At 47.3% G+C, this 15,022-nt stretch overlaps 1 protein-coding gene and 1 long non-coding RNA gene across 19 annotated transcripts in view; both read left to right on the plus strand.

Moving 5' to 3' along the window:
- Window positions 1-847: 847 nt before the first annotated feature.
- On the plus strand, window positions 848-3,499 carry LOC120370448. Its single transcript, XR_005583740.1, has 3 exons — window positions 848-910; window positions 1,643-1,791; window positions 3,418-3,499. It is a non-coding gene; the product is annotated as an uncharacterized LOC120370448 (long non-coding RNA).
- Window positions 3,500-3,795: 296 nt separating this feature from the next.
- Window positions 3,796-15,022, plus strand: part of ERI3 (ERI1 exoribonuclease family member 3) — a 235,536-nt gene continuing 224,309 nt past the window's right edge. For 12 of the 18 annotated variants that reach the window (XM_039485179.1, XM_039485181.1, XM_039485173.1 and 9 more), the window contains exons 1-2: window positions 4,733-4,850; window positions 10,992-11,237. In XM_039485179.1, the coding sequence (XP_039341113.1) occupies window positions 4,748-4,850; window positions 10,992-11,237 (349 nt within the window). In that variant the 5' untranslated portion in view covers window positions 4,733-4,747. Of the gene's footprint in view, window positions 3,976-4,158; window positions 4,413-4,724; window positions 4,851-5,598; window positions 5,690-10,991; window positions 11,238-15,022 lie in introns of those variants that run through there. The other 6 variants (XM_039485189.1, XM_039485175.1, XM_039485191.1 and 3 more) reach the window with 6 other exon arrangements.

A 15,022-nucleotide genomic window follows, 5' to 3' on the forward strand; every position in this document is an offset into this window, starting at 1 on the left:
TTTTAAGTATGTGTGTGTGTGCGCACGTTTTTTAAAGCAGACCTACTCAGAAACAGCTGCAGTCCCTAATAAAGAGGTTACTGGATCTCTGACTAGTTTAAATCTAGATGACAGAACAAAACTTTAATATCTGATTTTTCACACTCTGCTCTGGTGATTGAGATAAAATGGAACTTGGATCAGAACAGGGGCAAACCCAAAACCAGATTAATACATTATAAGGCCAGAGGGACACTTATGGTCATCTCATCTGACCGCCTGCCTTACAGAGGCTCTAGAATTTCAGCCAGTGATTCCTGCATCAAACTCATAACCTTCAGTTGAGCTAGTGCATTTATATTAGCAAGATCGCTGCCCTCCAGTTACAGACTCCATGTGATGGCGAATCCATCCTGGGCCTAGGCGAGTTGTTCCAATGGTTAATTACCCTCCCTGTTAAAAAGCTGAGCCTCATTTCTAGCCTGAATTTGTCTAGTTTCAGACTCCAGCTATTGGATTTTGAAATGGGCCTGAACCAAACCCCTACTCCAAACACCTTCCAGATTCTGGAAAATTTGGATTTGGGTCCTAGATTCGCAGCTCAGGCCTATCTCTAAGCAAACAAGCAGCAAAGGCTCCATAGCCCATGAAAAGTCCTAAATAAAACTGATTTATTTCACTCAAGTCATCTTTCAAAACATTCTCCCCACACCTCCATTACAGATGATCAACAGATGCCTTATGCTTCAGCGATCCACAGGAGATTACCTTGTGCATGTTGGTACCACCGACAACCCACCCTGGCTTTGTGACCTCAGAGGTCAATGGTTACAAGCAATAAGACTCTTTTCTATCCATACAGAATCACCCAACTTAGACCTAGTTATGACAGTCCTGATTCTCCACTCGGTTATACCGGTTTTATGCTGGGGTAGGCATACTGAAGCCAATGCCAGCTGGTCACTACCTGGGGATTCCCTTGTGCCTGGAAACATTCTCATTCATGGAGGATAGATCCATCAGTGGCTATTAGCCAGGATGGGCAGGGATGGTGTCCCTGGCCTCTGTTTGCCAGAAGCTGGGAATGGGCGACAGGGGATGGATCACTGGATGAGTCCCTGTTCTGTTCATTCCCTCTGGGGCACCTGGCATTTGCCACTGTTGTCAGACAGGGTACTGGGCTGGATGGACCATTGGTCTGACCCAGTCTGGCCGTTCTTATGTCCTTATGACCAATCTCTTAAGAAGAGGCCCTAGAGAAGCAGCAGGTAGCTGTAGTGTGTGACCCCAGTTCCCTGGGGGTGACTGGAAGCCCATAGCATATTGTCCCAGGTGGCTTACCAGGGACTGCCAAAGAGAGGAACAAACAGAGTGTAAGCCACTCGTAGCATCTTCATGTGATGCATCTCCTTGGCTCAAGCAGCGGAGCTTTTCAAGAGCTGGAGCACTTGGCAACCACTGTCATCCATGACCAGCAGGGGCAAGATCCAGAAATGCTCTGTCCTGGCATCACAAGCCAGGGTGACCAAATGTGACTGACAGCTGAGGATGCTGGGGATGATTCAATGCACTAGGGCATAGCACTTCATTGCAATTACCAGCTAAGCTGGCTCTTCACTTTGGCATTATCTGTTTATTCCTAGCAAGCCCTGTTGTTTTTCAGAACCTGCTGCCAGCCTACTCGTGTTTCTTCAGGAAGACCCAAGCATGTCCCACCAAGGAAGGATGGTCCTGGAATACAGCACTAGACTGCAACGGGAGAGACCGGGCTTTGGTTTCCAGCTTTGTCCCATACTTCCTGTGTGACCTTGGGTAAATCACTTAATCTTTCTGTGCCTCAGTTCTCCCTTTCTCCCACCCTGTCCGTCTTGTCTGGATTGTAAGCCCTTTGGAGCGGGGACACGGTCTGTTATTATGTTTTTGTACAGCCCCTAGCACAAGCCATGATCTTGATTGAGGCTGGTGTTATATACAGGAGGTCAGACTAGATGATCACAAGGGTCCTTACTAGTCTTGGAATCTATGAACAAATACCCCAATTATGTATCTTTTAAATGTCTGACTCTTGCTGGGACTACACATGGGGGAGATTTTTGGAAGGTGCCTGTGCATGTCTTATAGGACCTCAGGACAGCCAGTTGGGGACACACAACATCCCAACAGGGCAGAATTAAGAAGGGTAGGTCTTTGCGGGGATCCCTTAAAATGACAAGTCATCTGGAAAGCACCAACCAAGGAGCTGGTCTCTCTCGTGCAAACTTTGTAGGAAGAAAAATTCCTTTCTCAGTCTCTCTGTCCCTGTTCCACTGTTGTTGTTTTTTAAGGGAGACCTGTCAAGATTTGCCAGGGCTTTCAGGGGAGAACGCTTATTCACAGGTTTATCAGAGGTGACTTTATAACAGCATCTTGTTTTGGCAGATGGCTGTATGTTGTTTTAAATTTAAAGAGAAAGGCATAAATATCAGTAAAGAAAGAGGGTAATAAGAAAAATATTAAACTGCACAGTGCAAATCCCAAGGGAATTTCTATTGCAATAACTGACCTCCCATATAGCACCATTTATTTCAGACACTGGCAGCTTTATAGGTGCTTGTATGGCTGCAGAAGAACACCAATTTGCCACTGCAGTTTGTTTTGATAACTGAAACTTTCAATAAATCTATATTAAAATCAAAGGGAAAATTAAATAGACCAAAGTCAGTGACACTCAAGATAAGGTAGCACATTACTACACTGGCCTCTTCAGCGGGGGGGGACCTGTCTCTTAGTTCAGACCTGGGTCACAAGGGTGATGAATTTTTGTGGACTCAGCTATGTTCCTGGATGGCAGCCAGCATCTCCAGAGTGACAGTGTTTAGGGGAGGTCTGGCATTTCATACAGGACTTCTTCAAGAACATAAGCCAGGGTCCTTCACAGGGAGAAGGGCCAGCTTTACGCAGAGAGCCAGCCAGGCCGGAGAGGATGGCTCTCTCGCCCTTGCCCACTTATTCTCTTCTTGGTTTTAGAGGGATACTCAGCTTGATTCAGGCCAGACTCTTCCAGCCTTAGGGGCAGCGCCCCTGGGGCGGTGGCGAGAACCTGCCTCACTGAGGTCCCAGCTACACTTGACTTTGGGCACCACTAAGCCTGCAAACCTGGTGTTGGGAGCAGTGTGTGTGTGTGTGGGGGGGGGGTTGTTAAAAAAATCCAAGGGAGCTTTGGGCAGGCAGAAAAGAGTGTCCCTTCCCCATCTCTGGTCTGTGCCCAGGAGAGAGGGAGGGACAGGAGTGGCTGGAGCACCAAGAGGCACCAGCAGAGGTTGGAGGGAAGGAGCAGTGAAGTTGCCACAAGTATGGCCCGATACTGAAGCACTCCCTCATGGGGGCTGAAGCTGGAGAGGAGCTGGGAGCTCCTTTTAAGACCCCCACCCAGATTCTTTCCCTGTTGTCTTGAAGCAGCAGCCTCCCTGCCAATAGGTGCCGCGGCTCTGCTTTCACAGGTGCACGGGAGCCACACAGAGGGACCAGCCAGACCCTCCCAATGCAGGTCCTTCTGGTAAGTGCCAGGGGGTGGGCAGGGAAGGGCAGATGCCGGGGTGGAGTGCAGAAGAGACAAAGAGAGAGCAAAATCCAGGGAGGGGGCTGAGGGGGAGATGGGGAGTGTGATGGGGCATCTGCCCCACACTGGCAGAGAAGGGGTTAAAAGCAGCCTAGGGAGGCTGCGCACGGAGCAGCCAATCTGAGAGAGGCTGTGAGATGCAACCAATCAGGGCCCAGTAACCCCTATAAAAAGAGCTGCCGGGGCAGAGGCTGTCAGTTGCTGCAGGGAGCCCTAGGGAGAGGACTGGGTTCCTAGAGGGCTCAGCTCAGACAGGACAGCTGGGAGCAAGGACTAGGGGGCTAGAGAGTGTGCGAGCTCCTGGCTGGCTGCTGGGCCGTGCAGTCTCGAGGCCCTGGAGAGGGTGAAGAAGGGGTTGGGGCCCAAGGGAAATGGCCCAGGGAATGGAAGCAGCACTGGTGAGAAGTTAAGGAGAGGTAGCAGGTGTTGTATCCGTGGGGGCAGCCGGTTTAGGAAGAAATCACTTGAGGCCAGACAGCCGACAGCTAACAAAACCACCATTTTATTTACAGACACAGAGCTCACCCAACCGGCCGAAACCGGCTGGGCTATCCCCTAATAATCTAACTCTGTTGCCATAGGAACAAAAACCATGACAACCAAATACACAACAGCCGGAGGCTGCTAGCTACAGGATCCCTGGGCCGGGACCCAGAGTAGAGGGTGGGCCCAGGTCTCCCACTCACCACTGGGGAAGTGTCTAGACTCTAGAACTGAGATACTTCCTGCCCCACGCAGCCCTGGAAGGGGGAAAACACAAACAGTGACACGGCCGTGGGCAGAGGACACTGCAGCAGTTGGACTGAGGTGCGTCTGCAGATGGTGATGACGACGGGTGAGGCACCACCAGGAGAGGGCGCACTGGCTAGCGGAGCTAATTCCCGTGACAGCCAGCAGGAGGTGCTGCAGCAGTGAGAGAAACCCGTGACAGGGAGAAAGAAAAGGGAAAAGAGGGCAGAGAGAGAGAGTGAGAGAGGAAATGGGAGAGTGCTGACGCTGGGGGAGAAAGACAGAGGCAGAAAAAGAGAGAATAAAAACAAGGTTTAAAACCGGGAAAGCAAATAAGAATAGATAAGATGGGGGGGGGGGCAGAGCAAGGAGGAGACAGAGGCAGGGAGGAACTGATTCTCATCCCCTTTGCACCAGCATGAATCAGGAGTAACTCCACTGATGTCAGTGTCTCCTGTTCTCCCTCTCTCATCCCAAGGGGATGTTCAATTTCATGGAGAGGTGTCACATTCAAAACTGATAAAAGGAACTATTTCTTCGCACAGTGAGTAATGAGACTGAGGAACTCATTGCCACAGGATGTCATTGAGACCAATCATTTAGGAAAGACCCAAAAGGAGATTGGATCTTTATACGGATAAAAAGTATCGCCAGAGTTACAGTAGCTCATGTTAACCAAAACATTGGGAGGGATAAACCAACTTAGGCAGCATCTAACCCTTAGAGATGCAGCGGGGACCTTCAAGGGGACCAGCTGATCCCACATCTACTGCTGTGGATTTCGTGCACCTTACACTGAACCAAGTGGAGTTGGTCACTGTCAGAGACAGGATACTGGACTCCCTGGGATATGGACCTGACCCCAGCCTGGCAATTCATTGCGACATAGCACATTGGCCTTTGTTTGCCCTGCAATTCCTTTGTTCTTGTGGTATAAGTGGAAAGCAGTTCAAACCCTGTGTTCTGTGGAGCACTGAGCACACTGTCTGAACCAGAACAAATCATGAATCCCAAAGATTCCATATTAAAGCTGGCTGAAAATTTTCCAGTGGAACAGTTTTCCCATCAGAAAATGCAGATTCAACAAAATAAAACATGTCTTGAACATATTGCTTGTCAAACGTTTTAACAGACAATTATCAGAACATGTAGTTTTGGTAACATCAATATGTTTCCTCATGACTTCATTTTGACTTTAAAATACAATGTTTAAACAAAACATTTCAACTTTATGAAAACGAAATATTTCATTTTGCAAAACAGTCTTATTTTGACTTTTTATTCTGATTCAGGATGAAAGCACATTTAAAAATCTCAGCATTTCCTGTAGGACAGAAGTTCCATTTTTCAGCCAGCTCCATTTCATATGATTTCACGCCAAAGGTATTTTAAGTTAAAATCCTACATGCAAAACTGACCCTCCACCTTCCAACAGGTGTGGTTGTGCTTGGGGAGACTTGCTGTATCAGAGGTTTGTTCCTCCAGGAAAAACACTTTATTGTAGATGTTTTTTCCATTTACACTTAGAAGTTCGAGACACGTGTGGAGTCGCTCAGTATTGGGTGGCCTGACGAGGCGTCAGAGCCAGTCCTTTATATGCTGAAAGCCTATTAGTTAAAATACTGGCAAAGAGATTTTGGTGGGGTGGGGTTTTTTACACTTTAAAAAGTCCCATTTCAGAGCCGATGATACCCTCACTTTGAAACACAGCTTTCCTATGACAACATAGCTATAAAAAGTATTCAGCTTTTTTTTACTTAAGCAGTATTTTTGCTATAGCCATTAAAATATAAAGAATAAACTACACCCAATGGTATAATATCTTTTTTACCAGGATTCATGGTGAAAATATAAACCATAAGGGTTAATCTTTTTTTTTTTCCTGGATGGTATTAGAATGTCAAGATAAAAAGGTAGCCTGGAATGTACAATATGAATAAAGGGTTTTTATTTTATATACTGCAGATTAAAAAAGGCTTTATTTTATTTTTTTTAATCAGTAGAAATCACTGATTGTCTCCCTCTAGGGCCTGATTCACAGGAGTTAGAGTGGGAGAAGACATAGCAGAACCTCAACCTCTAATCTAGCTTGCTTGGCCCAATATAGAATTGGCCCTGACAGGACATTTCATTGTGCTTTATTCAGTCTAGTTTTAAAAGTATCAAGCCATAGGGCTCTGACACTTCTCTGGGGAGACAATCCCACAACCAAAGACATCGCACTGTTAAGAAGTTTCCCCAGATATTCATCCTAAATTTTCCTTTGCTCAGATTTATCCTGTTCCTTTTAGCTATGCCTCAGTGTGTCACCCTAATCTTTCCTCTCCCTCTTCTGTGCTTACACCCTCCATACATACGTGGGAAGCTTTTGTGTTCATGCAGAGGCATCCCTTACCCAAAGTAGACAGAGGTAGCTCCTTTAATCTTTCCTAATCCCTCCAACTCGCCAGCCCCTGATTGCTTGGGTTGCTCTTCTCTGAACTACTTGCCACAGGTCAGTACCTTGCAGCTAATGTGGTGCCCATCCTCGACTGCAATCTACCAGCTGTGGTCTCTCCATTGCCATGCAAGGCGGGACGCTCGGCCCTGCTCCACGACGTGATGCTTCTGCGTCTGCAGCTCCCAAATCACATGGGTCTTAAAGAAACAGACCAACAAATAAAAAGGAGCTAAGTGCTAAATACACCCAGTTTTGCTAAGAGAGGAGGAGGAAGTAACAAGGAAACCATCTACAGATACGAAAGGTGCAAACCCTGAAAAGGGACAGGAATTATGTTGTGGGACCCAGGGAGTGTAACTAGGAGTAATGGGGTAAAATTAAGGAAAAGAAAAATCATGTTGCCATCGCAAAACATTTCCTCACGGAGAGATGTACGTGTCTGTGGAATGGCCTCCCAATGAGAATGGGGGAAGCCCTGTTACTTGGGACTCTCCGAAATAAACGAGATTGGACACTAGAAAATATTAGGTACTGGTCCCTGGGTGATGGCCTGGACAAGCCAATGTGTCTCTTCCATCAGCCACCTGTATATTTTCATCATTGTTCGTATGCTGGGGTTTACCAGTGTACTGTGTGCGCCTCCTAAGTGCGATAGTCCATAAAACCACCAACCACACCGTTAGTTCTGTATTGTTTTGCATTTCATTGTACCCTTTAGTACTGGTAGACACTGGACTTTTTGAAGCGAGGGCCTGTTGGTTTGACACTTTATTGTAGATGTTTTTTCTACATTGTACATTCAGGGGAGATTGTTATGTTCACCTAGTCTGGCACAGGCTTCCTGCATAGCACAGGAATTTCACCCAATGATTCCTGAATTGAACCCAAAAATCTGCAGATGAACTAGAGCAGATATTTTACCAAGACTCCTCGTCTTGATTTAAACACTTAGCTACGTACATTCTCTCCTAGTGCAAAGCACCACAGAGTCAAGTCACAATGAACAGTAAGCTCAGCACATGAGTCATTGGCCAGAAATCTTCCTGCACATTTTGTGGTCCTCACACAGACTTAAGAAGTGCACCATCCTGCATCACAGCCAGGCAGCCATTTTGCTGAACCGCATTCACCGTGGGTGCCCTCTACCCCTGGCACCAGTCTCTGCCAAGCTTGCTTCGGCAATCTTCCTCCACTCATCCAACCCATGTGTCCCACACATTCAAGTTGTCTTTGTCTGATTGTCTCAATAACAGGTATCACTCCAGTTATGCAGTAAATTTGTGTGAACTATAACTAACGGGCAGCAATTGCCTGGAGCATTTCAATTCGAAGGCAAAAAGCTTCCTAGTGTCCTGTTTCTTTAACGTCTGTGTCTCTGAGGCATATAGCAAGAAGCTGAAGACAAGAGACTGCAGCAATTTCATTTTACACTTGCTGGTAATACCGTTGCTTCTCTAAATGTGTCTGGGTGTCACGAGTCCCTTTCTATGCCTGATCTCTAAATGTTATTTAGCATACCTGGTAGTCATACTACCCTGGTATTTGAAGCACTCAACACACTCCAGTGCCTTTTCAGATCTGTGCAGGAATACCTTTGCCTTTTCAACGGTCTTAAACGTGATCATGGTCTGCTTTTTCGTGTGATGCCTTTTGACCTGACTTCTTTGCTTCCACCACTACTCTCTCTAGAAATTGTTGCACCTCTTCTTGCAATGATCCAGTCAGGTCAGTATCATTGGCGAAGCACAGATGAATAATTGTTCGTCCGTTGACAGGTACACACCTTCATGTAGGCTTCCATCAGCGTCTCTTCTTAGGATGCCTTCAAGATAACAATTGAAGAGGGTCAGTGAGAGCAAGCAGCCCTGTCTGACACCTACCCTAAAGTCAAACCAACTGTGCTCACCCCCCAACCCCCAAAGCTATCGCACTCCCATAGAGATGTTCAGCCTTATTACAGTGACACCATCTACTGCCCGCTGCAGGATTGCCTAACGAGGTTTGTGCCATATGCTGTCAAATGCTTTCACAAAATCCACGACGACATGGAGCACCTCCTATTGTTCTCCAGCACCTTCGTGCATAGCACCTGCAGACTGAATTATTCCTCCACTGTCCCTCTTGTGGGTCTAAACCCAGCTTGTTCTTTGGTCAGAAAGTTCTCTATCTTGGGAATAATTCGCTTGAGGGTTGACGGGTGACAGTATTTTGCTACGATGTGTCAATGAGATTGAGTGGTAATTTCCAGAAATAGACACTTTCTTAGAGTCCAAGGCCAGAAGGGACCATTGTGATCATCTAGTCTGACCTCACATATAACACAGGCCATAGAATTCCCCAAAATAATTCCTAGAGCGTATCTTATTTTTATATTCTATGAAAGAGGAACCATCAGTGATTATGTCCAGGTCCTGAGCCATCTTCCAGACTCCCAAATCACATTGACAAAGTTTGCGGTATGCCGAGATGAGTGCCTTGCCACCACTTTTAATTAGCTCTGCGGGTGTGTTGCCCACTCTGGGAGGTTTATTGCTCTTCAGTGTCTTCACCGCATCCTCAACTTCCTCAGTCCTAGGAGGGAATTCATCGGGATAAGCTGAGCTTCTTGTGTTGATCTTCTCTGCCTCTTCCACTTCCAACTTAGAATTCATTTCACTCACATTATTCAGTTCCTGGCAACACCTACCCCGAGTGTTGGGTGAAATGGTATTTTTCCTGACAGAGAAACCTTGCAGTGCCATAGAAACCTAGTCATGGTAGCAGCCATTGCTGTACCCACTCAAGTCTCCCCATACATGGTCTTTCTCATAGTACCACAAGCTGCCTCCTCACTTCAACTGGAAACATGGTTCTGATTCCGGCTCTCAAGTACCCACTGAACTGATTGTTTTTGAACTGAGTCAGCACATAGGTAGCTAAAACAAATCCCCGCTGAGTCTGTACATTTTTATTACTGGGCAAGGAGAGCCTAGAAAAACAGAGGGGGTGAGAAAGTTCTCAGACCAGACCACCCTGATGAAGAGGAGGGGAAAAAGATAATGATGTTTATTGGGTTGTCTGACAAATATCTTTCAATTAGGAATGGGCGACAGAGGATGGATCACTCAGTGATTCCCTGTTCTGTTCATTCCCTCTGGGGCACCTGGCATTGGCCGCTGTCAGCAGACAGGATACTGGGCTAGATGGACCTTTTGGTCTGACCCAGTATGGCCACTCTTATGTTATGTTCAATTGCTTTTGGGATTTCTTGTCTTTTTTTTTCTGGGGTGATTGTACTCACTGGGCCAGAGAAACTCTATACCATTCAAAACCTCTGTACTATTTCACCCACTACCCCCGTAGCCATGTGTTGCAGGCAGCCCCCAAACTTCTGGCCAAAGAGAACTGGGTGGGAATCATTAGTGTTACTCCTGAAGGGGTCACTGTTGAGCAACATGAGGCACTCAGGAGGGCTGAGTGCATTGCTTTCCCTTCAAAACAGCCCTCCACTGACAGCCAGAAGTAGCTGTGCATGATGACAAGCCATCATTAGCATTACCAGGGTGCTACTCTGGTGATGTGCACAGTATAAATCTTTAGAGAAAGAGAAAATCATCTGCCAGCAAATGTTTAAACCAATATATTAACTGAGTCATGGATACAAGAAACACCAACATGAATATAAAAATGTATATTGTGAATATTAGTATTCCCCTAGTATGTGTTCAAGTTGGTTAATGAGTCCCTCCAGTGGTGTTAGTAACTGAAGGATTTGGGCTGGCACATTATTAACTTGTTAAATAGAAAATAGTGATTACTCCACATGTGTATTATAAGACATTCAGCATAAGCAGCTTTAAAGACCTTGCTTTTTTAAATGAGGTCATATGGTGTTATGCTGTGAGCCTGTAAGATCTCAAAGCTTAATTAGAGTTGGGTAGGTCAGTCCCTGGATGAGAGACTGTGACACAGGGATGTCCAGAGGTGCCCAGCAGGCACATTACACGTATGTCTCACCAGTTTCTCGATACCTCACCGTAGCGGACGGTCAAGTGTGGTCTCTGCCAAAAGCTAAGAACTAGCAGATTGTCATGGTTATGGGAAGCTGTTTGCATGGGAAATATTTTACGAGACATGTGGAAAATTCTGTTCCAAAGCTGCTGGAGATGAAGCGTGTCACGTGAGGCGGATCAGGTCTCAGAGTTAACTTCACGAAGAGTAAGAACAATCCAGATCTTTTGACCCAGCCCAACCCTGTGTTTACAGTCTGGACCAGATGCAGGCCTGAGCGAGCATCTTCAGGCAGAGAAGCCCAAGGAAAGGCGCTGAATAGCCTCAGGGCTGAGCCGAAGTTAACGAAATGCCCTGGTGATGAAAAGAGACGCAGAGCCTGGGATTACCTGAGAGAAGAGGAGAAGGCACAAGATGTTATCCATTACAGAGGCAACGCCCTGCCAAGGGAGTGTTTTGCGAAAAGTGGATCCCAGCTCTCTGGACTGGATCGATCAGTGGGTGAGAAATACTTTATTAGGCTAGAATGGAACTTCTTAAGTACAGGCTCTAGATTGCATTTTAGGTTTTTCTTTTACCTGCAACATTGTCTCCAAATCCTTTTACTGGCTTTTACTTGAAGCTTTAGCTCAAGCTTTGTCAAATAAATTTCTGTTCGGTTTTATGGTAGATGTGTCCAAGAGCCTTGTGCGAAGGAGAGTGTTGAACAGAGGTGAAGACAGTAAACAGAGGTGCACTGCTTCCACACAGGCAGCGGATTGATGCCCAGAAGACAAGGGACTGGGCACTCGAGTGCAAATTGCTAGCCTGCAGTGGGAAAGAGCAGGGCTTGTGATGGCCCCGTGTGGAGCGCGTGTGTTGCCTGCAGCTGGTAGCTTCAGGAGAGTTTTCCCGAGACTCCCTCATGTCATAAGCAGGTAACAGTGATTCACCTCAGGACACTTTGGTCAACCCCCAAAAGTGCACAGAGAGCCAGGGAAGAACAGCATGAAGCAGAGCTGATCCTTGGCAGGCAGCACTGTTCCTTCTGGATCAGTACTGAGTCAATTTCCCAGCCAGCGGCAGGCAACTCTGTGCTACTGCAGGCTCCATCTTCTGGATAACGAGCTCCCAGCCTCTTCTTGTCATTAAAGATTCCCTGAGACAGGGTGACTTCTGACCAGTGTGACATACTGTACCTCAGGGGAGTGTCTTGTAGCCCCCCCGTCCTTATCCGTGTATAGTTGTGATCTTCCATATAAAGCAGGCCAGGTGAGGTATCAGGGGAAAGGTTATGAACTGCCGAAACCCCCTGTTCTATCTAAATATGTGTGTCATTAATGCATATCAAGTTATGAGGATTGTGTTGTACGGTTGTCACTAAAACATGCTGTAAGTTGGGGAATCAGCCAGATACTAGCGCCCCAGAGACAACAGCAAGGAAAGTAACCAACACCCGGCATCCTTACAGGTTTTTAAGGCCCGGCTTGACAAAGCCCTGGCTGGGATGATTTTAGCTGGGGTTGGTCCTGCTTTGAGCAGGGGGTTGGACTAGATACCTCCTGAGGTCCCTTCCAACCCTGATAGTCTATGATTTTTTTGATTAGCATTAGGGTCAGTGTTACTCAGTTCTAGTTTCTGATGTGAGTCTTACAGGGCATTCAAAATGGCACCCATGTATATTTCCATATTATCCGCAGTCTCTGGAGAATCTGGGCAACTAACAGGACTCTTCCAAACTACCCTTTCATTGGGGGAGGGCATACCACATATCTGTGTAGCCACGACCCTGTACTCCTCGAGATCCACTGCTATGGTGGTGCCCAGGGTAAACTGCCTTATGGTAACGGCTAGGAAGGTCACTGGTTAATGATTTATTCAGAGGTGTTATTAGTAAACAAAAGACAAATAAAATTAAACCGCCAAATTGTGTCGTTAGCGAGTATAGTCAGCAGAGTAGGGGCTCACCCAATGCAGCATCCTCCTCTTCAGTCAAGACGCCACTCAACAGGTGCCTTCAAGATACTTTCCCCTTCCTAGAGCCAGTTTATTAACCTAATGAGCAGTTTCTCAAAAGCAAGTTCCCTGCAGCCAAGTCACAGCCCCTGGTGTCAGGTCTCCACAGTCCTCCTTGAAGATCGCACCTAATAGCTCTTCAGTCCAGGCCCTGGGTCACGTTGTCCTTCCTCCTTTGGTGCAGTTCCCCCCCAGGCCGTCTTCGTTGGCTGTTCCTAGCAGCCTAGTACAGCCCTTAGTTCCAAGTGAGACTTGCCAGGAGCAGGCTCCTGCTCAGTGCGGGCATCCCTGCCTGGGAGCTCTCCCTTTAGCCTCCCTGAACTAACGTCCCCTCATACTTCGTGAGTCAATCAGGGGGCTGCCACCTGGGAAGCAGCTAGGGGAGGCTGAGCCCAGCACCCTTAAAGGGCCAGCCTTCGAACAGGTGCACCCTGGGATCAGTGCACTGTTCCAGTCACCTTGGTGTCCCTTGTCTCTTGCATTGCAAACTCTTTGGGGCAGGGACTGTCTCAAGTTCTCTTTGTCCAACACCCAGAATAATGGGGCCTTAACTCTGACTGGGCTTCTGGTAATACAAATTACTAGTAATCCACAAGGTGTCACCCACCAGAAAGGTCTTCCCTGGTCCATGCTCTACAAAGGCTTAACTAATCAGACACATGAGCTGTCTGGCATCTGAGGAGGCCCTGGTGTGGGTCTTCACTATATTACCAGTGCCTTGTGATTTGCTACAAGCTTGTAATTACCAAGACCCTACAAATATCTTGTGAACCTCCTGCACTTTTATATGCTCACCAACAGCTCTCTCTCAGCCACCTGAACGAGGTGCACCCAGGCAGAACAGTGTCCGCACTGGCACACTACAAGGTTTCAATCGCCTCTAACTGAAAGAGCACCCCACCCAAATCACAGCTCTTGGCATTTGCTGAAATGGTTGTGGCCTTTACGTCACAAAAGCTAGTTCTTGGGGGGAGGCGGGTCAATACATGTGGGTCTTTTTTTAGATCCCTGTCCACTTCTCTCCATCCCATCCCCTCTGCTCCATAGGCCAGGCCAGAGATGTGCACCTAAAATGGCACCACAAGAGGCCAGGGGAGAATTTCTCTGCCTGGTGCTGCTCCCACACAGTGCTTGATGCAGGTGGCAGGGCCAGCACATATCAGGGGCATGTGGGCTTATCCATCGCTCCCACTGCGGTGGAGATCTTGGGACGTGACACAGCTCATAGGCAGACCACAGCAAGCTGCCAATCAGAACGACCTTCACAACTGCTACGTTCTCGATGCAGCCACCAGGGTAAATTAGGAGCGGCAAAAGGTGACTTAAAGCTTCCCTCGTCCCCCTCGTTCACTCCTTGTGCTGCACCTCCAAGAGGCACATTAGTGAACTGGATTCACAGTCTGTTAGAAGGAGTTAACCTTAACATGTTATCACTACCGTGCGTTTACCTAACAGCCTCACGTCTTGTATTACAGGAATCGCTTTACTCAGCACAGTTTAGGACAGGAAATACAGAATAAAGTTTTCAGTTGCAAGAGCAGTGAGATTCTGGTTGTGATGGGATCCCTGGGGTGCAGCCTGGGACCGTGGGACTGCTGTGCCTCCTGAACTCTCTCCAGCCTGGGCTGTCTCTCACAATGCCTTGCTAGTGACCAGCAGCAACCCCTCCAGGTGCTGTGATCACTCAGCACAACCGCATGTGGAGACCCACACCCAGCTGGATTGCATGAATGCTGCCAGAGCCACTCATGAATCATTGGGAAAGGCACCAGCCCAATTGCCCCCAGCTCCCAGCTCTGTACCCCAGGAATATACCATCTTGCACTGCTCAAGACAAGCAGTGCGATTATTAATTGGTTCACCACTACACCAGCCTTTGCAAAACCTGAGCAGATTTGCCACACATTTCAGGCAAACTCGCTGCTAAAGATAAACAGTAAAACAAATTTTTGACTACAAAAGATAGATTTTAAGTGATTATAAGTGATAGGCAAAAAGTCAGAGTTAGTTACCAAAATAAAATAAAATATAAACACTCTCAACCCTGTTAGACCGGGCAACAACTAGACTAAACTGTTTCTCACCCCACTGGATATTGCAGTTCATAGTACACGGATTTCACCCTTGAAATCTGGGCCAGTCCCCTCAGTTGGAGTCTTCAGAGTGTCCTTGGTGCTTGCAGAGTAGGTGGGTGAAGGAGAAAGGCCAAGCCTGGGCCCCTGTGTTCAGTTTTATACTCTCAGTCTCATGTGCTTGGGGAGCACAAGTCCAGGTCTGTCTGATGGGCATTG

This window comes from Mauremys reevesii, linkage group 8, assembly GCF_016161935.1.
Source record: "Mauremys reevesii isolate NIE-2019 linkage group 8, ASM1616193v1, whole genome shotgun sequence".
Lineage (NCBI taxonomy): Eukaryota > Metazoa > Chordata > Testudines > Geoemydidae > Mauremys > Mauremys reevesii.